Source organism: Lepidochelys olivacea (assembly GCF_965140295.1).
Source record: "Lepidochelys olivacea isolate rLepOli2 genome assembly, chromosome: 4".
NCBI lineage: Eukaryota > Metazoa > Chordata > Testudines > Cheloniidae > Lepidochelys > Lepidochelys olivacea.
The window spans coordinates 149,424,689-149,451,819 of NC_140414.1; the positions used below are offsets into that span (position 1 = coordinate 149,424,689).

Sequence of the window (27,131 nt, forward strand, 5' to 3'; positions counted from 1 at the left end):
ACCCCAAGGTGGGCACCTGCTGGGCATGCAGGCTGGATCCACGGCCAGTGACCGGGGGGGTGGGGGGGCATTTGCTTCATGGCAGGGTGGCTGGGTGATGCTCTGTGTGTGGCTGGGCTGGGCCAGAGGCCTCAGGGAGTCCGGGTCCCTGACCTGCGCCTGGAGTTGTGTTCATGCCCCGGCCTGTGCTCTGCAGGATCCTGGAGCTAGACCTGGTTGTGCGTGACGAGAACGGGAACATCCTGGACCCGGACAGAACCAGCGTCATCAGCCTCTTCCAGGCTCACAGACAAGCCACGAGTATGATCAGTAAGCGCATCCAGGAAGAGACGGTGAGTGCCCGTCCCTGGCCCCCTCGCCTGGTCCTTCTTCCCGGACTCTGCCCCACACCATGCTAACAGGTGTGCTGGCCCTTCCCAGCTGAGAGGCACTGCCCATGGGAGTCCATACACAGAGATGGGGAGTTCCAGCCCCCTGCCAGGTTGGGGGTCTCCCTGCACCACCCAGGCCCCTGCTCTGAGCTTCAGGCTATCCTGCTGCCCACTGCTCTGGGCCTGCTCCCAGCTAGAGCCCAGGCAGGAGCCAGGGTAGGGAGGGGCCAGGCAGGTGGGAGTCCCTTTGGCCTTGACCTCTGCCCGTCTCCCCGCAGTGCTCCCAGTACAGCGAGCAGGGCTGCAATGCCCGCCTGGCCTCGCCCTCCCACAACCTCTACCTCTGCGTCCGCAATTTCGTCTGCAACATCGGGGAGGAGGCACAGCTCTTCACAGCGCTCTATGACCCCGGCCAGCAGAAGATGATCAGGTACCTGCCCCAAGGGAGGGACACAGGGCTTACACCCTACTCTGGGGGCCTCACCAGGAGAGCCCTGGGCCAGGGCTGCTGCTCTGATGGGACCTGACTGACTCCTGAGCCTTGGCCTGCGGGGAGTTGCCAAGTGACCTGCTCCTGGGTCAGGGATCCCAGCGCCTGCACCATGGAGCTCAGCAGTTTCCAAACCAGACCTGGAACAAAAGCAGAGCCACTGTCCTGAGCCGTGTGGGCCCAGATGGCTTACCAGATGGGCTTACCTCACTGGCTGATGACTTGTCTCCTCTCCCCCATCCCTGCCCACTGACCGGCTGGTGATAACCACCCCTCCCCTTCCCACCACTGACCAACCAGTGACACCCGCTCCTACAGGTTACTGATTTAGAGTGATCTAGATCACTTGGTAAACTGGGTGCAAGCAAACAATATATATTTTAATACAGCTAAATGTGAACGAACACTGCTAGGAACAAAGGAGGCAGGTCAGGCATACTGGGTGGGGGCTCTGTCCTGGGGAGCAGTGACTCAGACAAAAATTTGGAGGTGGGCAATCAGCTGAACATGAGCTTCCACTTGGCACTTTGGCCAGAAGGTGAATGCTATCCTGGGATCCACGTAAACTGGGGAATCTTGAGTAGCAGCAGAGAGGTGATTTTCCCTCTGTATCTAGCACTGGGGCGACCGCTGCTGGAATCCTGTGCCCAGTTCTGGTGCCTGAAATTCAAGAAGGATGTTGATAAATTGGAGAGGCACAAGAATGATGAAAGAATTAGAAATCCTGCCTGATAGCGAGAGACTCAAGCAGCTCAATCTGTTTAGCTGAAAAAAGAGCAGGTTACAGAGTAACTTGATCCCCGCCTACATGGGGAACAAATATTTAATAAGGGGCTCAGCTCTTCAATCCAGCAGACAAAGGTCTAACCTGATCCAAGGGCTGGAAGATGAAGCTAGACAAATTCAGGCTGGAAATAAGGCATATATTTTTGACAGTGAGAGTAATTAACCATTGGAACAATTTACCCAGGGTCTTGGTGGATTCTCCATCCCTGACAATTTTCTATGAAGATTGGCTGTTTTTCCAAAAGATCTGCTTGGGGATTATTATGGGGCAGTAGCTATACAGGGGCCAGACCAGAGGATCCCAGTGGCCCCTTCTGGCCTTGGAGTCTGTGAATCTACTTCCCATGCTGATTGCCTGGTGATAACCACTCCTCTCCTCCCGCCCTCCCCAACTGACCGGTACTAACCACTGCCCCCCACTGACTGACCAGTGATAACTGACCCCACCCCACACTGACTGACCAGTGGTAACCGCCCCTATTCCCCACAACCGACCCGTGATAATCACCTGTAACTCCCCACCCCACTGCCCAGTGATAACTACCCCGCACTGACTGACCAGTGATAACCGCCCCTACCCTTCCCAACCAACTGGTGATAACCACATGTAATTCCTCACCCCACTGACCAGTGATAACTGACCCCGCCCTCCACTGACTGACCAGTAGGGGTTGCCAACTTTCTAATCGCACAAAACCAAACACTCCTTCCCCGCCCCTTTCTTGAGACCATGCCCATTCTCTGAGGTCCCGCCCCCACCGACTCCATCCTCCTTCCTGCCCTCACTCACTCTCCCCCACCCTCACTCACTTTCACTGGGCTAGGGCAGGGGGTTGGGGTGCAGGACGGGGTGAGGCTTTGACTGGGGGTGCGGGTTCTGGGGTGGGGCCAGAAATGAGGCGTTCAGGGTACAGGAAGGGGCTCAGGGCTGGGGCAGGGGGTTGGGTGTGGGAGGGGGTTAGGGGTGTGGGCTCTGGGAGGGAGTTAAGATGTGGGAGGGGGTGCAGGGCTGGGGGTTCGGGTGTGGGCTCTGGGAGGGAGTTAGGGTGCAGGAGGGGGTTCCAACCTGGGACAGAGAGTTGGGGTGCAGAAGGGGGATCAGGGTGTGGGCTCCAGCTGGGCGGCACTTACCTGAGGTGGCTGCCTGCCTGCCCTGGCTCCATGCAGCTCCCAGAATTGGCCAGCGTGTCCCTGTGGCCCTTAGATGGAGGGACCAGGGGGCTCTGTGTGCTGCCAGCACCTGCAAGCGCAGCTCTTGCAGTTTTCATTGGCTGTGGTTCCTGGCCAATGGGAGCTGCGGAGCCGGCACTGCGGGCGGGGGCAGTGCGTGGAGCTTTCCTGATTGCCCCTGTGCCTAGGGGCCGCAGGGACATGCTGGCCGCGGCCAGGAGCTGCGCGGAGCCACAGCAGGCAGGAAGCTTGCCTTAGCCCCACTGTATCGCCGACTGCTGTACTGCAGACTTTTAATGGCCCGGTCAGTGGTGTTGACCAGAGCCACCAGGGTCCTTTTTCGTCTGGGAGTTCCAGTTGCAAACTGGACGCTGGTCAACCCTACTGACCAGTGATAACTGACCCCCACCCCCCACTGACTGACCAGTGATAACTGACCCCACCCCCACTGACTGCTCATGCCCCCCCCAGTGACCGACCAACTGGTGATAACTGCTCCTCTCCCCCTGAGGGGGATAGACACCCACTGTTCAGGGAGGGTTGGCCTGGCAGGAGGACACACCCTGCCCTGGGCCAGGGAACTCCTGCTGAGGCCAGGGCTTTTGGCCCCCTGCTGAGTGCCTGAGGCTTCATATGGCATGAGACCCAAGGGGACTCAATATGTTGCTGTCCTAACCTGAGGCACAGGGGGGCACCCAGTGGTCCCGGGGCTGCTGTTTCTTTCTCTGTAGGGAGGGGAGACAGCCTTCACCTCGGGGAAGCTGTTCCTTCCTGATGCAGCCTGTCTCTGTCTCTCCCTTCCTCTCCATTCCGTTCCAAATACACCCCGCAAATGCAATAACCTCCCTCCTGGCTGTGCTGACACCTTGTGGGCTCGTCTGGTGTCGGCTGCCCGGGGAGCCAAGGTCTCCTGGAGCTGCCCAGGTTGACGGTAGATGTACAAGTGGGGAATTGCCATCCCATGGGAATGTTTTTGCCCACAGGGACCTGTTAACCTTCCTCTGTGATGAAAACTGACCAGTTAATAAAAAGAAAAGGAGTACTTGTGGCACCTTAGAGACTAACCAATTTATTTGAGCATGAGCTTTTGTGAGCTACAGCTCACTTCATCGGATGCATACCGGGCCACGGTATGCATCCAATGAAGTGAGCTGTAGCTCACGAAAGCTCATGCTCAAATAAATTGGTTAGTCTCTAAGGTGCCACAAGTACTCCTTTTCTTTTTGCGAAGACAGACTAACACGGCTGTTACTCTGTGACCAGTTAATGTTACTCTGTGTCTCCTGTCCCTTGCCTTACCTCCTGAACCCACTGCCTTTGTATTGAATGTGCCCAGGGTAAGGACTCTGTGATCTGCTTTTTACCCTCTAGCCCTCATTCCCAGGACCAGTCAGTCTTGCTCTCCAGGTCTCTGCTGTGGTGGAGCAGTTTGTTCTGTGCTCACTGGCCAAGTGTGTCTCACACTGCCCCCTCTAGTGGCAGGTCCCCGTCAAAACTCATAGTCACACGTAGCTCAAATTACAGACGGGTGCTGGGAGTCAAGGACCAGAGTTTGGGCTCTGCAGTGGCTCTGCTTTTGTGGATCCATGTGATGGAAAGGGATTGGTGTGAAAGTGGTTTCCTGAATTCACTCAGAAAGCAAATGCCCTTCAGACAGGAGTGAGAGCGAAAAGCCTTGGGGTGGCCACCTGTCACACCCTGCAGCTGTGGGTTTCTCCCCCAGGCTGGATTCTGGGGAGGCACGAGGGGGGTGCAGCTGAAAGACAGAGGAGAGAGGGCAGAGATAGAGCAGTGCTTGGGGAAGGCCAGGCTGAGCCAGTGCTAGGTAGCTGAGCCAGGGCTGCACGCTGAAGAAAGAGGTAGCTGTGGAGGATTAGGGGCCCCAGCCAATCGGGGGCACTCCAGAAAAATGGGCACCCCCATGCCCTGACCTGCTCCTGCCAAGGAGTGGGGCAAACCCCCGCGCCCAACCCCATTTCCCCAGCAGGAGCGCAGGAGAGGGGGTAGGGGGTCCCCACTTATTCTGACCCAGAGCCCCACAAAACAGTAATCCGCCTCTGTCCAGGACAGCTTGCACCAGCCAGCCACCCAGGGAGCAGCTGCAGGACTAGCAAAGCGTGATTGCAGGGAGCGGGACAATGGGTCCCTTGAGAGCAGTGCAATGAGCAAACCAGGAAAAGTGTGAAAAGAGCTGATGGGAACGTGCAGTGCTTGCAGAGGGGCTGGCTCTGATGGGTTGGGAATGGGGGTGCTGGCTCCAATCTGGCCCCAGGATGGAGGGATTGGCTGGGTGGTGGGGGCATGGGGAATGAGACCCGGGTCCTTTCCCCTCTAGTTCCGATCTGGCCCCACGGCAGGGATAGGCTGGGAGATGGGGGTGAGGAATAGGACATGGGGCCTGTCCCCTCCAGGGGTGCTGGCTCAGATCCAGCCTCAGGGCAGGGTGTTTCCCTGCCCCGCCCCTGGCTGCCCATGCCTGAGCTGCGCCGCGTGACCCGGGCTTACAGAGAGGCCTGAGTTGTTTCCAAAGGAGTCAGGTCCCACCCCAGAGAGAGGGAGGAGCCTTGGCAGCTCCCTGCAGTGCTTGGCCCAGAGCCATAGGCTTGGCTGTTAAACGGGGGTTTGTTCTTGGGCCTTGCCCCATGTAGAGCTCTGCTTCAGGGCTGTGTGGCGCCTGCCAAGCGTCTGCATCCTGTCCCACCACATGCCATGTTCCTCCGGAAGGAAGCTTGCTGAGCGCATGCTTTGCACTCGGAGTCAGTCGCATCTCCAAGGCCCACGGCCCAGATGGGATGATCCCCGGTGCCTGCATTCAGGTGAGGGGTGCTGTTAGGATAGGCAGCTTCCCACAGGGCTGTTTGAATAACAGGGTGCTTGGGCCTCCGGTGCTGTATAGGGCGTGCTGGATGGGAGAGGACAGGACACGTGGTGAAGGGGATAAAACTTGGCCCTCACCGTCTCTCTTTCACTGGGCTTGAGCACTGAACAGGGCCCTGCGTGGGAGCCGGCAGAGCCTGTGTCTGCTGCCCCCATCTTACCCCCAGGGTGCTGACTGGGCCTAGCCACTCCTGCTCACAGACCCTGTGCTCGGTGGCTGTCCCTTCCTGTCTGTGAGCTGGAGGCCTAGGGCCACAGGCCCGCCCACCCAGCTCAGGGCAGCACCACCCCTTGAGAGGCTGGACAGAGCTGGATCCCGGGCTCCTGGCTGTGTCCTGCAGTGGCGAGTCTCCTGACGCTCTCGGGTTCTCTTTGCAGCGAGAACTATCTGATCCGCTGGGCCAGCACAGGGGTCCCGCAGGACATCGAGTTGCTCAACAACCTGAAAGCCATCTTCACGGTGAGCACAGGTGCCCTCTTGCCCTGCCTGACAGCATGCCTCTTGCACCCAGATGCCTGAGCCAGGATCGAGCCCCGTCGTGCAGGGGGCTGCACAGAGACGGGGACACAGAGCCTGCCCCCACAGGACCAGTAGCCCAGCAGTCCCGAGATGGATGGCAAAACACCATGCGCCCCCACTCCACCTGGGCCACCATGCCCCTTCCCAACCTCACCACAGCTGGGCCCTTTGCCCCTCCTCCATCGCACCACAGCTGGCCACCATGCTCGTCCCCCACTCCACCACAGCTGGGCCACCATGCCCCTCCCTGACCTTCCCCCACCCTGGCTCCCAGCCCTGGACCCAGTGCTCCCAGCTCCTCCCCCCGCTCCCCGTTGAATGGCCCCTGGTCCCAGTGCTCTGCTAGTGTAACCACATGACAAATGAGGGGTAACCCAGCATGCCATGTATTTCTCTCTCACGTCTACATTTCTTCTGTCCTTCAGTATACACCTGCAATTATCATACACGTCAACTGAATGTTTAAAATGGTCTCTATGATCAATTTTAATAAATTTCAGTCCATCTGAAAATAAGCAGCGGGTACTCACCCTAGCTCCTGGTTCCACCATCTACTCCTTTAAATCCTTCCTGTGGCCCATTTCTTCTGTGACACTCAGACACCAGGGCCCCTAACCGCCACTCTCCCCCCAGGCTTTCTTGTACACCCATCTCCATGGCCGCGGCTGGCCTTGATTTCTCGCAGGCCCCAGGAAGGGGAACAGAGGGGATGTGGCGCCTACTGACTAAGGCCTGGTCTACACTAGGCACTTACATCCGTATAGCTATGTCTTGCAGGGGTGTGAAAAATCCACACCCCAGAGCGGCTCCGTTAAACTGACCTAACCCCCAGTGCAGACAGCACTAGGTCGATGGAAGAAGGCTACCGCCTCTCGGGGAGGTGGATTACCTATGCCAGCGGAAGAACCCCTCCCATCGGTATAGGCAGTGTCCACACTGAAATGCTGCAGCTGCTCCACAGTAGCATTTTAAGTGTAGACCTCTCCCGAGCTGTATTCTCATCACGGCACAAGCTGCACCGAGACTGACCCCAGGAAGGGGCCAAGGCAGCTGGGCCAGAGAAAGGGGAAGTCTATATGTAAATGAAGCTGATTAACAGCATGAGCATGAAGTCACCTCCCGCCCCACCATGCTCTTCTGCTGGAGCTGATCCATCCCACCCTCTCTGCACTTGGCCCAGGTGCGGTCCAGCTGCAGGCATAGGTCCGGACACTAGAGTTACAGCTGTCTCCTACATGAACAAATCAGGAGCGGCTGAGTGGGGCCTGCTCATTTCCTGCAGGTCAAGCTGGGCTGAGCCCACCATGCTCACAGGCAGTGTCCTGGGAGGAACTCGCTCTGTTCAGTCACCGTTGCCTTGTGCCCTTTGGCCTCATCGAGCTGCAAGGCTTGTGCACAGGCTGAAGGACCACATCTCAGAGTGTCCCTTTGACTCACTAGAGCCCCGCTAAGTGCCCTCTGGCGACCTATCCCACATTCCCAGCACAGCCCCCAGAAGCAGTGCACTCTCGGAGATTCTGAAAGGCCGGGGTGGGGGGGATTGTGAGCACTGTTTGAGCTAGGCCCCCTAGTGCCATCCATCCCCCCCAGCGCTGACATGGCGCCCCCAGGCTGAGGACTAGCCTGCCCCATGTGGCATCAGACCCCCTGGCCAGGCCTTTGCGCTCTGTTGGGCCTTTCTCTGAGCTTCTCTCTCCCGCACAGGACCTGGGCAGCAAGGACTTGAAACGAGAGAGGCTCTTCCTGGTGTGTCAGATTGTGCGGGTGGGGCGCATGGACCTGAAGGAGACCTACACGCGGAAACTGAGCACCGGCCTCAGACGGCCTTTTGGCGTCTCGGGTGAGTGTGAGCCCTGGATCCATTCATTCCTTGGCCCCAGCAGTCCTGTCCCTCCACTGGCCGCTCAGCCAAAGGGCTCCAGCTGGCTTGGCCTGTGTCCCTGGCCTGAGGTGGGGGCTGCACGGCAGCAGTGTTAGCCTGTCAGCCCATGACCCTGCCCCGGCCCTCACCTGGGCCAGTGGGGCTGCACGGCAGCAGTGTTAGCCTGTCAGCCCATGACCCTGCCCCGGCCCTCACCTGGGCCAGCATCCCTGCTCACTGCCAGATTTGTCCCCCTTATTTACAGCTGAAAGTGGGGAGTGGCCAGTCCCATCCACTCACACCCAACCCATCCCTTAGGGCAGAGCAGAACCTCTCCCCAGAGCCCTACTTTCCTAAGGCTTTGTCAGGCTGGTTACAAGTGTTCCAGAGCTGGGGCTCAGCCCTGCCCCAGGAGACTGATTGACAGGTGCAGCTTTTGTCTCAGATTGTAAAGCCAGAAGGGACCACTGTGACCATCTGATCTCTAGCGTAACACAGGCCACAGCTGTCTCTCTGCAGGGTGTTTCTCTGAGCTGCAGCTGAAATTCCCCTTTTGCAGTTTGCTCTCAGTCTGCTTAGTAACACACACCTAACACACCTCCCTCAGTGGGCTCACACCCCTCACATGTGTGGGCTTTTGTCACATCCCCCTAGGTTATCTCTGAGCTGAGCCAGACAGACTTGGTACTTTCTGTCTCTTTCTGGCCCCTCCATGGCTCAGGGGCTGCTTCAGCTCCCTCTGTTTGTCACTGTCCTGGGCCTTAGGGACCTGGGGCTGAGAGCAGGGACTGGGGGGTTCTCCCAGGGTCAGAGAGAGGGGAACTCTTCCCTCTCATTGTTAGTGATCAGAGGACAATAGTGTCTCTGTCCTGGCAGATGGCAGCAGGCACAGCCACTGTGTGGAGGAAGAAAAGGAGAGGAAGCAAGTCATCAGTCATATCAGAGGATAGTGATAGAAGTGAGGACATTCCACACGCTCCTTTCTCTCACTCTGCCTTTGATAAATGTTCTGAGCCTGGGATATTGATCCTCAGCAAATGGAGTTGTTGGAAATGATTGATTTTTGATAGGCTAATTAGTGCAAGCTGGGACCTCAAGCACACCAAGTGAATATTTAACACAAGGGTAGCAAATTGGGCTCTGAGCTGAGTGTATCCCTGGGAAGCGGGTCTGTGCTGCTGTGTGTTATACTGGCTCCTACGCATTTATGCTCTGTAGAGCCTGTAGCTGAAGGTGCTGAAATCCATGTGCCCCCAAGGGGGCGGAAGCCCCCTGAAATGGATTGAAACAGGAAATTCAGCCCCATGCAGCTTGTCAGCCGAGCTCAGAGATCATTCAGTGGAGGTCTTTGGGTCTGCAACAGCATCCATCTCTTCATATCTGTAACCCTTCTGCCCGTCAGAGTTGGCAGCAACAAGGGCCGGGTTCAATATCTAGGGGTTCCATTCCAATAACACAATGCAAACTGGCTCGAGCCCCCACCCAGTGACCTGGGACAAATATATACCACCACCGCTGGGCGCCTCCAAGAGGCGATACTTCCCCTCTCGCAAGCACATAATCTGAGTGTAGCAAAAAGTCTTTTAATAACAGAGAGAAACAATGTGGCATTATGTTGGGGAAACACCACCAACAGGATTCATAACACAACCCATGAGCAAAACAACCCCACCCCAGGCAAATTGGGGCATGCCCTTTTCCCTTTGGTTCTTGAGTCCAGCAACCCCAAATCACCCAAAGTCCCAAAAGTCCAATGCCCCAAAAGTCTCTGTCCTTGGTCAGGGCAGCCCCAGAGTTCAAAAGTTTATCGGCGGAGCTTTACCTCCCAACCTGGGTGGAAATGGGACGGGGGTAAGAGGCACCTTACGTGATCTGAAGCTGACCGCCCCATAGCTCCGTAGCGGCGCTCCGCTCCGCCAGCCGCCCCACAAAACTCCTTCGCTCAGCTGCGCTCCGCTCCGCCAGCCGCCCAACAAACTCCTTCGCTCAGCTGCGCTCCGCTCCGCCAGCCGCCCCACGAACTCCTTCGCTCAGCTGCGCTCCGCTCCGCCAGCCGCCCCACGAACTCCTTCGCTCAGCTCCACAAGCAGCTCCTGCCATCCACACACTGCTCCGCGTCGAACTGCTTCACCAGCCGTCCCGCAAACTGCTCCACACTATATCTTCAGGCTCCCCCACTACTTAACACAACACTCAGTGATTTCAGCTCTTAGGTGAATTCAGCTTGTAGTAGGGGAGCCCCAGTGCTGGTGCACTGTCAGCCCAAAGTGAGCTCAGCAGCCTATAACTAGACTTCTAATGAAATCAAAATTAGCTCTGATATTCCACAGTGGAGAGAGGAGGAAGTGCAATCAGCATGTAAGGCCCTCACCAAGGGACCCATGCCACCAAGTATTAATACTTGTCCCCAGCCTCTCTCCATTCACACAGTTTTGGAACCCATGGCCCTTGCCTAGCAAGTGCTACTTAGTTGATGGTGAATCCCTCCATCATAACAAAAGGCCACGTACAGTTCCAAGCACAGTTCCCATAATCAGGGTAATAACAATTTATTCTTCCTGCCCCAATAACAGAGACACTGGGGATCCCACGGCAGCCAAAGTGACCATTTGGGCAGCTATGGTCTCATTCTAGGCGTGGTGGATGTGCCTATGCAAATGAGATCAGCCCCTGAAGTTCTTTTCCACAACTTGCCACACCTCACCACCAGATGTCAGGGTGGAGCTCATCCTGACACTGCTTACATCTCTATCAGCTGAGACGGTCATCTATAGGGAGCGCATTGGGCAGGAGGCAGTATGGGTGGGGGGGCTCTCACTGTACCCAGGTGCTATTGCACGCCACAGGCTGGTTCCTGAGGAAAAAAATGTAGGATTCGCTGTTCAGCAAATGTGGCTTTAAAGATTCAAAACCACTTGTAACACCACAGACCCTGTTTGTTGGTGGGCGGGATTGAACCTGAGACCTCTGGAGCTTAGTGCATGAGCCTCTACTGCGTGAGCTAAAAACCATATGCATAGAATCATAGAATCATAGAATATCAGGGTTGGAAGGGACCCCTGAAGGTCATCTAGTCCAACCCCCTGCTCGAAGCAGGACCAATTCCCAGTTAAATCATCCCAGCCAGGGCTTTGTCAAGCCTGACCTTAAAAACCTCTAAGGAAGGAGATTCTACCACCTCCCTAGGTAACGCATTCCAGTGTTTCACCACCCTCTTAGTGAAAAAGTTTTTCCTAATATCCAATCTAAACCTCCCCCACTGCAACTTGAGACCATTACTCCTCGTTCTGTCATCTGCTACCATTGAGAACAGTCTAGAGCCATCCTCTTTGGAACCCCCTTTCAGGTAGTTGAAAGCAGCTATCAAATCCCCCCTCATTCTTCTCTTCTGCAGGCTAAACAATCCCAGCTCCCTCAGCCTCTCCTCATAACTCATGTGTTCCAGTCCCCTAATCATTTTTGTTGCCCTTCGCTGGACTCTCTCCAATTTATCCACATCCTTCTTGAAGTGTGGGGCCCAAAACTGGACACAGTACTCCAGATGAGGCCTCACCAATGTTGAATAGAGGGGAACGATCACGTCCCTCGATCTGCTCGCTATGCCCCTACTTATACATCCCAAAATGCCATTGGCCTTCTTGGCAACAAGGGCACACTGCTGACTCATATCCAGCTTCTCGTCCACTGTCACCCCTAGGTCCTTTTCTGCAGAACTGCTGCCTAGCCATTCGGTCCCTAGTCTGTAGCTGTGCATTGGGTTCTTCCGTCCTAAGTGCAGGACCCTGCACTTATCCTTATTGAACCTCATCAGATTTCTTTTGGCCCAATCCTCCAATTTGTCTAGGTCCTTCTGTATCCTATCCCTCCCCTCCAGCGTATCTACCACTCCTCCCAGTTTAGTATCATCCGCAAATTTGCTGAGAGTGCAATCCACACCATCCTCCAGATCATTTATGAAGATATTGAACAAAACCAGCCCCAGGACCGACCCTTGGGGCACTCCACTTGATACCGGCTGCCAACTAGACATGGAGCCATTGATCACTACCCGTTGAGCCCGACAATCTAGCCAGCTTTCTACCCACCTTATAGTGCATTCATCCAGCCCATACTTCCTTAACTTGCTGACAAGAATACTGTGGGAGACCGTGTCAAAAGCTTTGCTAAAGTCAAGAAACAATACATCCACTGCTTTCCCTTCATCCACAGAACCAGTAATCTCATCATAAAAGGCAATTAGATTAGTCAGGCATGACCTTCCCTTGGTGAATCCATGCTGGCTGTTCCTGATCACTTTCCTCTCATGCAAGTGCATCAGGATTGATTCTTTGAGGACCTGCTCCATGATTTTTCCAGGGACTGAGGTGAGGCTGACTGGCCTGTAGTTCCCAGGATCCTCCTTCTTCCCTTTTTTAAAGATTGGCACTACATTAGCCTTTTTCCAGTCATCCGGGACTTCCCCGGTTCGCCACGAGTTTTCAAAGATAATGGCCAATGGCTCTGCAATCACAGCCGCCAATTCCTTCAGCACTCTCGGATGCAACTCGTCCGGCCCCATGGACTTGTGCACGTCCAGCTTTTCTAAATAGTCCCTAACCACCTCTATCTCCACAGAGGGCTGGCCATCTCTTCCCCATTTTGTGATGCCTAGTGCAGCAGTCTGGGAGCTGACCTTGTTAGTGAAGACAGAGGCAAAAAAAGCATTGAGTACATTAGCTTTTTCCACATCCTCTGTCACTAGGTTGCCTCCCTCATTCAGTAAGGGGCCCACACTTTCCTTGGCTTTCTTCTTGTTGCCAACATACCTGAAGAAACCCTTCTTGTTACTCTTGACATCTCTTGCTAGCTGCAGCTCCAGGTGCGATTTGGCCCTCCTGATATCCTTCCTACATGCCCGAGCAATATTTTTATACTCTTCCTTGGTCATATGTCCAACCTTACACTGCTTGTAAGCTTCTTTTTTATGTTTAAGATCCGCTAGGATTTCACTATTAAGCCAAGCTGGTCGCCTGCCATATTTACTATTCTTTCGACTCATCGGGATGGTTTGTCCCTGTAACCTCAACAGGGATTCCTTGAAATACAGCCAGCTCTCCTGTACTCCTTTCCCCTTCAAGTTAGTCCCCCAGGGGATCCTGGCCATCCGTTCCCTGAGGGAGTCGAAGTCTGCTTTCCTGAAGTCCAGGGTCCGTATCCTGCTGCTTACCTTTCTTCCCTGCGTCAGGATCCTGAACTCAACCAACTCATGGTCACTGCCTCCCAGATTCCCATCCACTTTTGCTTCCCCCACTAATTCTACCTGGTTTGTGAGCAGCAGGTCAAGAAAAGCACCCCCCCAGTTGGCTCCTCTAGCACTTGTGCCAGGAAATTCTCCCCTACGCTTTCCAAAAACTTCCTGGATTGTCTATGCACCGCTGTATTGCTCTCCCAGCAGATATCAGGAAAATTAAAGTCACCCATGAGAATCAGGGCATGCGATCTAGTAGCTTCCGTGAGCTGCCGGAAGAAAGCCTCATCTACCTCATCCCCCTGGTCCGGTGGTCTATAGCAGACTCCCACCACTACATCACTCTTGTTGCACACACTTCTAAACTTAATCCAGAGACACTCAGGTTTTTCTACAGTTTCGTACCGGAGCTCTGAGCAGTCATACTGCTCCCTTACATACAGTGCTACTCCCCCACCTTTTCTGCCCTGCCTGTCCTTCCTGAACAGCTTATATCCATCCATGACAGTACTCCAGTCATGTGAGTTATCCCACCAAGTCTCTGTTATTCCAATCACGTCATAGTTCCTTGACATCACCAGGACCTCCAGTTCTCCCTGCTTGTTTCCAAGGCTTTGTGCATTTGTATATAAGCACTTGAGATAACCTGTTGATCGCCCCTCATTCCCAGTATGAGGCAGGAGCCCTCCCCTCACAGACATTCCTGCCTGTGCTTCCTCCCGGTATCCCTCTATAGCTAAGGCTATAGAGCAGACTCATTAATTTCTCTCTACGTGGTCTCGATGCCACTAAATGGCACAGAGCACCACACCTAGGAGGTGTGTGGGTTACATATAAAAGAAAAAATATGCAAAGCACCCTGATTTTGAACTCCTGTTGTCAGAGCAGTGAGAGCTGCTTCCTGCTAAAGGAGGAATGCCACAGAGGAGGGTTTAAAGGGGAGAGGGCACCAGGTGGATGTGGATCGAGAAGGCAATTTGAACACGAGGGACCCCAGCTGAGAGAGGGAAGATGAGGCAGATCCTGGGGGAAATGGGTGCAGAGTTGGAATGGGAGAGTTTTCTTCAACCCATCCCAAGGGCCTCTGGCTGCTCCTGGCCCTACATGGCTGTGGAACTAGGAAAGAAAGATTCCTGGCTCTGAGGGTCCAAACAACATCTTGCTCCTTCTCAGCTGGCCAGGAGCCCACCCTCTGAGTAGGAGGATGGATGCTAAGGCCAGCTGCTGCTTTGTTTGCTTCTCACTGGGGCCAGATATCCAGCCAGCAGTGGGGGCTGTTCTCCCCTTCCCTACTGGCCACCCTCCCGGTGGGAATTGGTGTGAGCTTGGAGGCCCCTTTATTCCCCCGTCTCCGGCTGCAGAGATGTGGGAGCAGAGAGATTGCTGGAGAAGATGGTTAGACGAGCCGGTCCCCACAGATATCCCTCCACCCAGAGCAATCCCTCGTGTCGCTCCCCACAGATATCCCTCCTGTCAGTGGAATTCCTCGTGTCGCTCACCACAGATATCCCTCCACCCAGCGCTATCCCCTCAGCTACTCCCCACAGATATCCCTCCGGCCAGCGCTGTCCCTCGTGTCGCTCCCCATAGATATCCCTCCTCTCAGCACTATCCCTCATGTCGCTCCCCACAGATATCCCTCCTCTCAGCGCAATCCCTCGTGTCGCTCCCCACAGATATCGCTCCTCTCAGCGCTATCCCTCTTGTCGCTCACCACAGATATCCCTCTGCCCAGCGCTATCCCCTCAGCCACTCCCCACAGATATCCCTCCACCCAGCGCTATCCCCTCAGCTACTCCCCACAGATATCCCTCCGGCCAGTGCTGTCCCTCGTGTCGCTCCCCACAGATATCCCTCCTCTCAGCGGAATCCCTCGTGTCGCTCCCCACAGATATCCCTCCTCTTAGCGCAATCCCTTGTGTTGCTCCCCACAGATATCCCTCCTCTCAGCAGAATCCCTCGTGTCGCTCCCCACAGATATCCCTCCACCCAGAGCTATCCCTTGTGTCGCTCCCCACAGATATCCCTCCTCTAAGCGCTATCCCTCGTGTCGCTCCCCACAGATATCCCTCCACCCAGAGCTATCCCTCGTGTCGCTCCCCACAGATACCCCTCCGCCCAGCGCAATCCCTTGTGTCGCTCCCCACAGATATCCCTCCACCCAGCGCTATCCCTTGTGTCGCTCCCCACAGATATCCCTCCGCCCAGCGCTATCCCTCGTGTCGCTCCCCACAGATATCCCTCCTCTTAGCGCAAACCCTTGTGTCGCTCCCCACAGATATCCCTCCTCTCAGCGTTATCCCTCGTGTCGCTCCGCACAGATATCCCTCCACCCAGCGCTATCCCTCATGTCGCTCCCCACAGATATCCCTCCACCCAGAGCTATCCCTCGTGTCGCTCCCCACAGATATCCCTCCGCCCAGCGCTATCCCTCGTGTCGCTCCCCACAGATATCCCTCCGCCCAGCGCAATCCCTTGTGTCGCTCCCCACAGATATCCCTCCTCTCAGCGCTATCCCTCGTGTCGCTCCCCACAGATATCCCTCTGCCCAGCGCTATCCCTCGTGTCGCTCCCCACAGATATCCCTCCACGCAGAGCTATCCCTCGTGTCGCTCCCCACAGATATCCCTCCACCCAGAGCTATCCCTCGTGTCGCTCCCCACAGATATCCCTCCACCCAGCGCTATCCCTTGTGTCGCTCCCCACAGATATCCCTCCACCCAGAGCTATCCCTCGTGTCGCTCCCCACAGATATCCCTCCACCCAGAGCTATCTCTCGTGTCGCTCCCCACAGATATCCCTCCACCCAGAGCTATCTCTCGTGTCACTCCCCACAGATATCCCTCCTCTTAGCGCAATCCTTTGTGTCGCTCCCCACAGATATCCCTCCTCTTAGCGCAATCCTTTGTGTCGCTCCCCACAGATATCCCTCCTCTTAGCGCAATCCCTTGTGTCGCTCCCCACAGATATCCCTCCGCCCAGCGCTATCTCTCGTGTCGCTCCCCACAGATATCCCTCTGCCCAGCGCTATCCCTCATGTCGCTCCCCACAGATATCCCTCTGCCCAGCGCAATCCCTCGTGTCGCTCCCCACAGATATCCCTCCGCCCAGCGCTATCCCTCGTGTCGCTCCCCAGATATCCCTCCGCCCAGCGCTATCTCTCGTGTCGCTCCCCACAGATACTCCTCCACCCAGAGCTATCTCTCGTGTCGCTCCCCACGGATATCCCTCCTCTTAGCGCAATCCCTTGTGTCGCTCCCCACAGATATCCCTCCGCCCAGCGCTATCCCTTGTGTCGCTCCCCACAGATATCCCTCCGCCCAGCGCTATCCCTCGTGTCGCTCCCCACAGATATCCCTCCACCCAGCGCTATCCCTCGTGTCGCTCCCCACAGATATCCCTCCTCCCAGAGCTATCCCTCGTGTTGCTCCCCACAGATATCCCTCCGCCCAGTGCTATCCTCTGTGTTGCTCTCCACAGATATCCCTCTGCCCCCCAATGACTGTCAGGAGGGAAAGGCCAGCTCTGTTCTCATGTCTGCAGGGCGGATGGGGAGGCACAAATGCCCTCTCCCCACACCCCTGCACACCCCTTGGTGGGGGCCACACAAGAGGAGAGTGCTGGCCAGTGCTGGGAACACCGCAGGGGGGTTGCGGAGCCCGAGGAGCAGGCCGTGTCTCCCACCCCCAAGCATTTAAATGTACATATCAGGCCCCCACACTATCCTGAGGGTGGCTGAAAAAAGTCAAGAGATCTTAGAATTGCAAGTCCAGGGTCTGTGCATTTTCCTCTGAGCTGCGAGCTGTTCGGGGCACTCTCATGGCTCCCTCAAGCTTTCCTCACAAGCAGGGGGCTGAGAAGTGGCTCTGTTTGTATGTGACGCTGGGATCCCACAAAGTACACCTGTGGGGCAGGGGCTCCACAATGTGTACCACATATCTAAAGAGTTGGCAACACTGATTCATCTGTGGGGACCAGCTGAGGGGACAGTGCTGGGGCAGAGGGATATCTGTGGGGAGTGGCCGAGGGGATAGTGCTGGGCGGAGGGATAGCTGTGGGAAGTGGCTGAGGGGATAGCAGTGGGCAGAGGAGGGATATCCGTGGGGAGTGGCTGAGGGGAAAGTGGTGGGCGGAGGGATATCTGTGGGGAGTGGCTGAGGGGATAGCGGTGGGCAGAGGGATATCTGTGGGGAGTGGCTGAGGGGAAAGCGGTGGGCGGAGGGATATCTGTGGGGAGTGGCTGAGGGGAAAGCGGTGGGCAGAGGGATATCTGTGGGGAGTGGCTGAGGGGATAGCGGTGGGCGGAGGGATATCTGTGGGGAGTGGCTGAGGGGGATCGTGGTGGGCGGAGGGATATCCGTGGGGAGTGGCTGAGGGGATAGCGCTGGGCGGAGGGATATCTGTGGGGAGTGGCTGAGGGGATAGCGGTGGGCGGAGGGATATCTGTGGGGAGTGGCTGAGGGGGATAGCGGTGGGCGGAGGGATATCTGTGGGGAGTGGCTGAGGGGGATAGCGGTGGGCGGAGGGGTATCTGTGGGGAGTGGCTGAGGGGAAAGCGGTGGGTGGAGGGATATCGGGGGGAGTGGCTGAGGGGATAGCGGTGGGCGGAGGGATATCGGGGGGGAGTGGCTGAGGGGGATAGCGGTGGGCGGAGGAGGGATATCTGTGGAGAGTGGCTGAGGGGAAAGCGGTGGGTGGAGGGATATCGGGGGGAGTGGCTGAGGGGATAGCGGTGGGCGGAGGGATATCTGTGGGGAGTGGCTGAGGGGGATAGCGGTGGGCGGAGGGGTATCTGTGGGGAGTGGCTGAGGGGGATAGCGGTGGGCGGAGGGGTATCTGTGGGGAGTGGCTGAGGGGATAGCGGTGGGCGGAGGAGGGATATCTGTGGGGAGTGGCTGAGGGGATAGCGGTGGGCGGAGGAGGGATATCTGTGGGGAGTGGCTGAGGGGGATAGTGGTGGGCGGAGGAGGGATATCTGTGGGGAGTGGCTGAGGGGATAGCGGTGGGCGGAGGAGGGATATCTGTGGGGAGTGGCTGAGGGGATAGCGGTGGGCGGAGTGATATCTGTGGGGAGTGGCTGAGGGGGATAGTGGTGGGCGGAGGAGGGATATCTGTGGGGAGTGGCTGAGGGGATAGCGGTGGGCGGAGTGATATCTGTGGGGAGTGGCTGAGGGGGATAGTGGTGGGCGGAGGAGGGATATCTGTGGGGAGTGGCTGAGGGGATAGCGGTGGGCGGAGGGATATCTGTGGGGAGTGGCTGAGGGGATAGCGGTGGGCGGAGGAGGGATATCTGTGGGGAGTGGCTGAGGGGATAGCGGTGGGCGGAGGGATATCCGGGGGGAGTGGCTGAGGGAATAGCGCTGGGGGTGGAGTAGCATTGTCAGCTCTCGGGATTATATCACAACTAGCATTCTGGGGTTTTTTCCTTATCTGCTCCATGCAAACAGCAAACAATGAAAGGTGCTAACTCACAAATTTTCCCAGAGTTAAAAATGGCCACCACCTCCCAATAGTGTCTATGGGCTTGACGCTAGGAAGATACCTCCAGTTCCCTATAGTCTCTCTTCTGGTGGAAGTGAGGCTGCCCTTGATAAAACTGGCTGCAACCTCCCACTGTTTGCAATGAAACTGAAGCCTTGCCCACAGGTTTGATGGCTGACACTCAGCGGTTCAGTGGGCTAGACAGGACACAGGCACTGTGAGGAGCAGCAGAGACCCTGTGAAAGGTGGGGAGAATGAGGAGAGCAGAGCGCCTATGTAGGGGCTACAGGGGGATGTAGGGGGCAGGAAGCAGGCTGAGAAGGTGCAGAAGATAGTGGTGGGAGATGAAGGGATTGGATGACAGCTCCCCCTGCCTGGATGTGATCAAGTCCTCCAACCCTGCAATTTTCAGGGCAGGGGGTATGGGCAGAGCCTCTGGAGTGAAGTCACAGACTTGCCCTGCCACTGAACTCAGCCTTGACATATGGCCCTGTAGTGGAGAGAGGACCCTGGGGCAGCAGGATGCAGGGGAATGGAGCATTGCGGAATTGGTGCTGCTGTGTCCCGGGTAGAAAAGTCCTGGAGTAGCAGGAGGCAAAGAAGTGTTGCTCCCAGGTCAATACAGTAAGAGAGAATGGATTGCAGGTCCCCTATCTTAGGGGTGAGGAGTGGGTAAGCGGACTTTCCATCTGAGCAGCCAGGGAGAGGCATACATTTTTATGTGCATTATAAATTGAATTTTGAACCTGAAATTAGTACACACATGTTGGTAGAAGAATAGAAGGGAGTTAAAAAGACAAAAGATGGACTAAAAAAATAATTTGATTTTTTAAAAAATCATGATTTTTAGAGCCAATTTCATGGTTTTCAAGGGTCTGGCTCATGATTTTTCTCTCAAGGGAATCTGACTCATGATTTTTGATCTCTTGAGATTGACAATACTGGTGGAAGGATAACTGTGGTGTGTTGCTAGAGAAATAGTATCAGAGAAGGGGTTATCTGTGGTGAATGGCTGAGAGGAATAGTGCTGGGGGCGGAGGGATAGCTATGTTTACTTGCCAAGGGAATAGCATTGTGTATTGAGGACTGGCTGCGTTCGAACTGCAAACTATCACTTTTGGGGGGTGGGGCGAGGAGGAGTTCCTGTGCACTATCTGGGCCTACCAAGCAGCAGTCAATTTGCAGCCAGCCAGCCTGGAACAAACTGGGGTGAGCTGTGCCTGGTTTTCGGAGCAGCCTGCTTTGTCTCTCTCTGGTTTTGGATTCTTGTGTGTTATCATTCTGAATTCTAAGAAATAAAGCAGTGTAACTGTAATCTTCCAGTAAGAGAATTTCATTTTTCTGTCTAACTTCTCTGTTGATGATAAATAGAATAGTAAATTGCTTGACCACACTTTGGTTCATTATGAATTATACTCAGCAGATCAAATAACCAATGTCAGTCAAGTTTATTAATATGGTACAGGAAAAAGGTTATATCCAAACCCAGTCTCTGAAGAGCAGTCCTGTGCAGCAATGTTATATTCACCTTATGCAGCAGGTGTGCTCCCCAAGTTACACGTTTCAGCTGGTATTATATATGATTTTACAAGTTACACATTTCTGTACAAGTCATTAAAATCCAACTAATCAGTTTGTTCCAGTTCTCTAACTAGCTGTTCTGTTTCTTCCTTATCTTTGTTGTAGGTACTAGCATTCCAGGCACTGATCCATGAAGGTACATCCCTAGCTTGTACTAAAACATGGAACAAATGTATCTTGAATTTGACAAGTTTCCTATCTGCTTGTGCCAAATGCTTACATCAGCAAATGTAAGGAGTTATAGGATACTTAGCATAAGTGAACAGGATTATGGTATAGGCCAATTTAGGCTACATCACTGTGACAATATTTGTGCTTAATGTTATTGGTGCTTAAGGCATACTTATATAGTGCAGATAATACATATGAATATGATGTATATTTATGTACTAGCCAACACACTGTTTACTCTGTATATGCTGTGAAACATGACAGCACTGGGAGAGGAGGTAGAGGGATATCTGAAGTGAGTCACACAGGTGATAGGTGCTGAGGTCTGAAGGATGTCTTTGGTAAGTTGTTGACAGGATGGAGGGAGATCTATGCTGAGTTGCGGAGGACACAGCACCAGAGGCGAGGCATAGGAATGTCTGTGAGAGTTATGAGGGACTGAGCAATATCTGTGGTGAGCTGATATTGTTTGAGGGGGCAGACGGATATCGGAGGTCAGTAACTGAGGGCATAGCATTGGGTCAGAGGGATATCTCGCTGAAGGTAGAGTGCTGCGGCTATGGTGGTTGATGGAGGGATATTTGTGATGAGTCACAGAGGGAGTAGCAGTTGGGGAGTGGAGGGATATCTGATTTACTGGTGAGATTGTGTGCAGGGCTGGAGGGGTATCTGTGGTGATTCACTGAGGGTATAGCCTTGGGGGAAGAGGCAGGGGGATATCAGTGTTCGTTGCTAAGTGGATAGTGTTTTGTGTGTGTGACGGGGTGCAACTCACCACTGTGGCACCTCCTGCTGGCTGTCTTGGGAATTAGCTCCGTACCCTCTTCTGGTGGTGTCTCACCTGCTGTCACCTCTACTCCTGGACCTGTGTCATCCCAAGGACCACAGCATCCTCTTCAGGGCATACTGTGTCTGTGACGAAGTGGGACTGTTCTTAATGTTTCCTCTGAATAGTGTGGGGGTGCCTCAGTTTCCCCTAGGCAGTTCTTAAGTCTCTAGGGGGTGGGGTAAGGGTATATGATCATTGCAGAGCCCTAGAGGGCAGGTGTGTGCAGGAGTCTTGACACAGAGAATGGCTGACACCCTGTTTCCTGGCAACTGATGGCCTGGGCAAGGTGAGAGCTAAAGAGTTGGAGAACAAAGAAATCAGGTGCCCTCCTGGCCCAGGAAAGGGACAAAGCCCAGAGGAGGAGGGGCTAGAGGGAGTTTCAGTTTGGGGCTGGCTGGGGACGAGGAGTGAAGGGCAGACGTGGTTGTCTGGCTCCCTGCCCCCCAAAATGGACCCAGCTGAGGGGTCCGGTTCTCTGCACCTACTAGCTCGGTTTTAGACCATGTTCCTGTCGTCTAATAAACCTCTGTGTTACTGGCTGGCTGAGAGTCCCGTCTGACTGCGGAGTTGGGGGGCAGGACCCTCTGGCTTCCCCAGGATCCTGCCTGGGCAGACTCGCTGTGGGAAGTGCATGGAGGGGCAGAGGACGCCGAAGGCTCCGAGGTCAGACCCAGGAAGGTGGAAGCTTTGTGTCCTGCAGACAGGCTGCTCCCAGAAAGGAGACTTTCCCAGAGTCCTGACTGGCTTCATGGGGAGCAGTTCCAGAGCATCGCCCGGGGACCCCGGGACAGTGTCACACTCAGTTCTCCCCACTTCTGGGGGTACTGGAGTCTACTGTCCAGCCACTTCCTTCAGTAACAGCCACAGCCAATTGTCTGATCACTTCCTCGGTGGCAAGGAAGTGCGTGTGTGTAGGTAGAGGCGGGGGAAGAGACCTGAGCCCACCCACTACTCTGGGTCCAGGCCCAGGGACCCAGTAGATGGCAGCCACACGCTGTGTCCCCTCCAACCTCTCAGTCTATTTCTCTGGGCCACTTCCCCACAGCCCTAGCACCTTCTTCACCCTCACCTCCGGGCTTAAGCATGCAAGTCTTAGCAGCCAGCCAGGCGCTCGCACTCCCCCGATCCTGCCCAGCTCTGCTTTGTCCCAGGTGCTAGCTTTCATCTACCTGTAAGACAGCCAATCTACCTCCCTCCTCAAGCTCCAGGGAATGACTGCAGCTGCTCAGTTCTGCAGCCTTTCTTATATGGGCCAGCCCAGCTCTGATTGGCTGCCTCCTGCGCAGACTCCCACGGGCTCTATTAACACCTTATGGGCCAGCGTGGGGCTGACACCCCATCACAATGTATATGTGTGTCAATATCTGTGGTGAGCTGCTGAGGGGATAGCAGTAGATCAAATATCAGGAATTGGTCCCCAAAATTATAATACTGACCCAAAAAATCACGAGATTAAAAAATTTATGTCTGTCTTTTGATATTTGAACTTCCCTTGCCCATCCCGTCTGTGTGTGTATGCGCGTGCATGTGTGATCCCCAGTGTGTGTGTGTGAGAATGTGACAGTTAGTGTTTCCCACTCTCCCGAATTTATTGGGTACGGTGACTTTGGCTCCCATGGCAGAAGCTTTCACCTGCACATCTGCCCATTACCTGCCCAGAATTAATTTGGTTCTCAACTTTTGGATCAATCCTGTCCCATAGTGCCCCCCTCATTTCTGCCCTTCCAGCGGTTCATACCCCCCGGCCTCTTCTCTGCTCTTCCTGGTGTTCTTCACCCCCCTCCCCAAGGCCTGAAGGAGCGGCAGTTGGGTCCTATCTCCCACTTCCAGGCTGGGGGGAAGCTTGAGGTGTGCTTTATCTTCATCCCTCCTCCTTCCCAGGCAAGGTGCTGGAGGGAGCAGGGAGGAGCAGAAATGTCATCCCATTCCATCCCCGTTGCTCACAAGCAGGGAGTGGGGGAAGGGAGTGAAGCTGCCCTGAGTTGCTGGTCTTTTTAGCTCCCTGTTCCCCTCTTGTGAGAATGGCTTTGGACTGATGAGGGGGTGTGGGGGAAAGAGAAGTTCTTTCTGTAGCTGCTCTGATTGGATACTTAGCCCCCTGAACTGGGTGTCACTGGTTCACAGGATCAGTGCTATGCCCCCAGCTTTGGAACAGTTTCTTGGAGGGACGGAACCCCTTCAGTGTGCCAGACCCCTGATCTTCTTCCAGGGCAGGCCAAGCTACCTCACAGCCTCCTTGACTGAACCTGTGGGCTTTCAGCATTCCTGCTTTGAACCGTGAACTCTGTTCATCAGGTCCAGCCGAGACAGACTCCTGGTAAAGACTTGTATACTCTTCAGGGGTTAATACACCTCAGCAAGCATTTGCAGTGACACTCACACAGCATTGTCAAAACAGTCAAGTTTATTTGTCACCTGACACACAGCATCAGCAGTCCTTAGGTGATCATAGAGAAATGAAGGTTAAAGCATAGACCATTCTGGTTAGATAAGAGCCCCCAGCCAAGCCCCCAATCCATGTTCTGTTGGGTCATTGATTGCTAGGTGTCAATATCCTGGTGACCGGATTTGCCATTGTCTTATCAGATTCTCCAGTGATATGGAGTCTGCCTTGGCCAGTCCTTTTTAATGAGTCATTCAGTCTCAAACAGCTAGGCGACATTCATACCTATGTCTCTTAGGCTGCCCTGAGAGCAAATAGTCCTTGTCGCCCCTACGCTGGGTAGCCATGTGAAATATAGGGGAAACTGAGGCACACATAGGCATCATAAAAATATTATGGAAATTCCCACTTTCCCACAGTGGGTAAGTTGGACAGGCAGCTAATCAGAGTGGGTGGCTTTCCCCTGTCAGGGCTCAAATTCACTAGAGGGCTTGAGCTTCTTGCATCATTGTAAGACTGGCTTCAGCTTCAGATAAAATGCTGTCACTTATAAAAAATTCACTAGTATTGGCAGCATTGGGAAAACACTGCGGGGTAGAGGGATTCTGTGGGGATAGTACTGGAGGGATGAGTGATATCTGTGGTGACTTGCTGGGGATAGTGTTGGGGGAACAGGGATACCTGGGGTGAATTGCTGAGGGGATAGCATTTGGCAGCAGGCAGAAGGGGATGATAGTGAATTACTAGAAGTATAGCATTTCCGGAAGTGGAAGGCTATATGTGGTGAGTCACTGAGGAAAGAGGTCCATAGGTATGACTCATCCTGATATAATCAGGCAAAAAGTTGTAGTGTGTCTGCACTGATGGTAGGTAGATTTTTCAGTATTACAGTACTAGCTGTATTGAGTTGACTTGATCGAGAAGAACACCTTTTTTAGTCTAAACAAGACCTCAGGAAAGCTGCAGTGAAACTGGGCAGTAGTTCTGGTTCCATTATTGAAGTCTTGCAGCTCCTCTTTTAGGGACAGTGAAGGAATTGATTAAAATCGTCCAGCCTGTGTTATGCAGGAGGTCAGTTTGGATGATCAAATCATAGAATCATAGAATATCAGGGTTGGAAGGGACCTCAGGAGGTCATCTAGTCCAACCCCCTGCTTAAAGCAGGACCAATCCCCAATTTTTGCCCCAGATCCCTAAATGGCCCCCTCAAGGATTGAATGGTCCTGCCTGGCCTGAAAATCTATGATTAATAGAGAAACTGAGAGAAATCAGACATGGAAAAGCCTCCTTCATCCTTTAGGGGCAAGTGCAGTCTGTTGGTTGTTTTCTAATGCATGAGCCAGTCCTAGTTCTAAATGTTCCCATCATTGAGGCTCCTTGACCTCTTCCTGAGTCTCAAATCTAAGTGAGGAGTTATCTCCCTGCCAGGAGCCTTTTCCTGGGATTCAGCCAAAATTTCCCCTCTTCATTTCTTTCCATTCCTTCTTCTACCACCTCCTCCCTGCATTTCTCAGCCTGACATCCCCTCCATCTGAGAATGTGGTTGTTTGCAGGTTCTTTTATGTCAGTGGTTCTCAAACTTTTGTACTGGTTACCCTTTTCACATAGCAAACCTCTGAGTGCAACCCCCCCTTATAAATTAAAAACACTTGTTTATATATTTAACACCATTATAAATGCTGGAGGCAAAGCAGGGTTTGAAGTGGAGGCTGACAGCTCGCGACTCCCCATATAATAACCTCGTGACCCCTGAGGGGTCCCGACCCCCAGTTTGAGAACCCCTGTTTTATGTGGTTATCATGTTCCTCCCACCTACTGGCAATGACAGTCACTCTAAACACAGATTAGAGGTGCTCAGTAATGTCTGGCTGTCTCTGGTTGCTCTTTTCCCATGAAAGCTCAGGATGAGTTGGAGATGGATGGTTGGTTCAGGGTTGTCCAAAGGGTTGGTTCGGGGTTGTCCAAAGGACCTTGTGACCATAGACTCCTGTCCCTTGTCTCTTACAGTGATGGACATTACAGATATCATCAAGGGAAAATGTGAGAGTGATGAGGACAAGCAGTACTTCATTCCTGTGCACCTGTGAGTAAAGCCAGCACTTGTGAGCAGAAAGGGAGCGGGGCTGCAAGGGTTGGGGATGAAGGCTGGTGTTAAGACAGACAGGACTTTCCATTCACTAGAAAAGAACTCAGCTGCAAAAAGGGGAGCATTTCTGTGTCAACTGACAGTCTCCATCTCTCAGGTGGGTAGAAGGGTGGGAAGGAAACACTGCCCATGGCCAAGAGAAACTGAGCATAGGAACAAGGGTATACTAAAATAGCTTAAAAGGTGAGAAATTCAAAAGTGATCAAAGGAAATATCTTTCTTACTTTTGACTTCAGGATAATTAGATTGTGGAACTTATTGCCACAAATGTCACTGTAGCCAAGAATTTAGCAAGATTCAAACAGGAATTGGACATTTATATGGATAACAAGAATATCCAGGGTTAATACACCAATTTTGTAAGACATATTAAACCTCGTGCTTCAGGGTTTAAGCCAATCTCTAAAAAAAAGGGGCTAGGAGGAGATGTAATGTTGGGGGCATATTATTGCACATCTATTAAGGTTTCTTATACCTTCTTCTGAAACTGCTGGTGCTGGCGGCTGACAGAGATGGGGCTAGATGGATCACAGGCCTGATCCAATCTAGCTATTCCTGTGTTGTTCTTCAAGTGCTTGTGCATATATATTTTCCGTCCTATGCCTGTGCACACCCAGCGCACTCAAGACAGATATTTTTCATAAATAGCATTGTCTGGGGACGCTGGGAACTGTCTGTGCCTTGTATGTACTCATCCCTCCAACCTAGGCCATAAAAGGTGGGGCTGCCCAACCCCCTCTCAGTTTCTTTTCAACGCCTTGGGCTGTGAGGCTTACTGTGAGCTCCACTGTGTGACATAAGCATGCCCAGAAGGTGCATTACACCTGTATCTGACCAGCTTCTCAATACTTCACCAAAGGGGGGGTTATGTGTGATCTCTGTCAAAAGCTAAGAACTAGCTGATCATCATGGTGATTGTCAGTTGTTCGTACAAGAAATGTTTTAAGAGATATGTAAAATGTAGAACATTATGTTCCAAAAGTATTGGCAGTAAAGCGGGATGGGTCTCAGAGCTAACTCAAGCAAGAGTGAGAACAATCGCCATCTTTCAACCCAGCCTTGTGTTTACAGTCTGGACCAGATGCACTTCTGAGCACTTACAAAAGAACCCCATGAAAAACTTTGAATAGAGGACCCTCAGGGCTGAGCTCAAGTTAATGTAACACCCTGATTACGAAAAAAGACAAAAAGTTTGGGACTGTATAGAAGAAGAAAGGGTACAAGGTATAATCCATTAC

At 53.8% G+C, this 27,131-nt stretch overlaps 1 protein-coding gene across 1 annotated transcript in view; it reads left to right on the forward strand.

The window, feature by feature from the left end:
- Positions 1-27,131, forward strand: part of LOC311519314 (dedicator of cytokinesis protein 2-like) — a 338,844-nt gene that overhangs the window by 23,653 nt on the left and 288,060 nt on the right. The window contains exons 7-11 of the mRNA XM_084625731.1: positions 197-332; positions 650-801; positions 6,073-6,154; positions 7,919-8,054; positions 25,755-25,830. Of these exons, the coding sequence (XP_084481857.1) occupies positions 197-332; positions 650-801; positions 6,073-6,154; positions 7,919-8,054; positions 25,755-25,830 (582 nt within the window). The remainder of the gene's footprint in view (positions 1-196; positions 333-649; positions 802-6,072; positions 6,155-7,918; positions 8,055-25,754; positions 25,831-27,131) is intronic.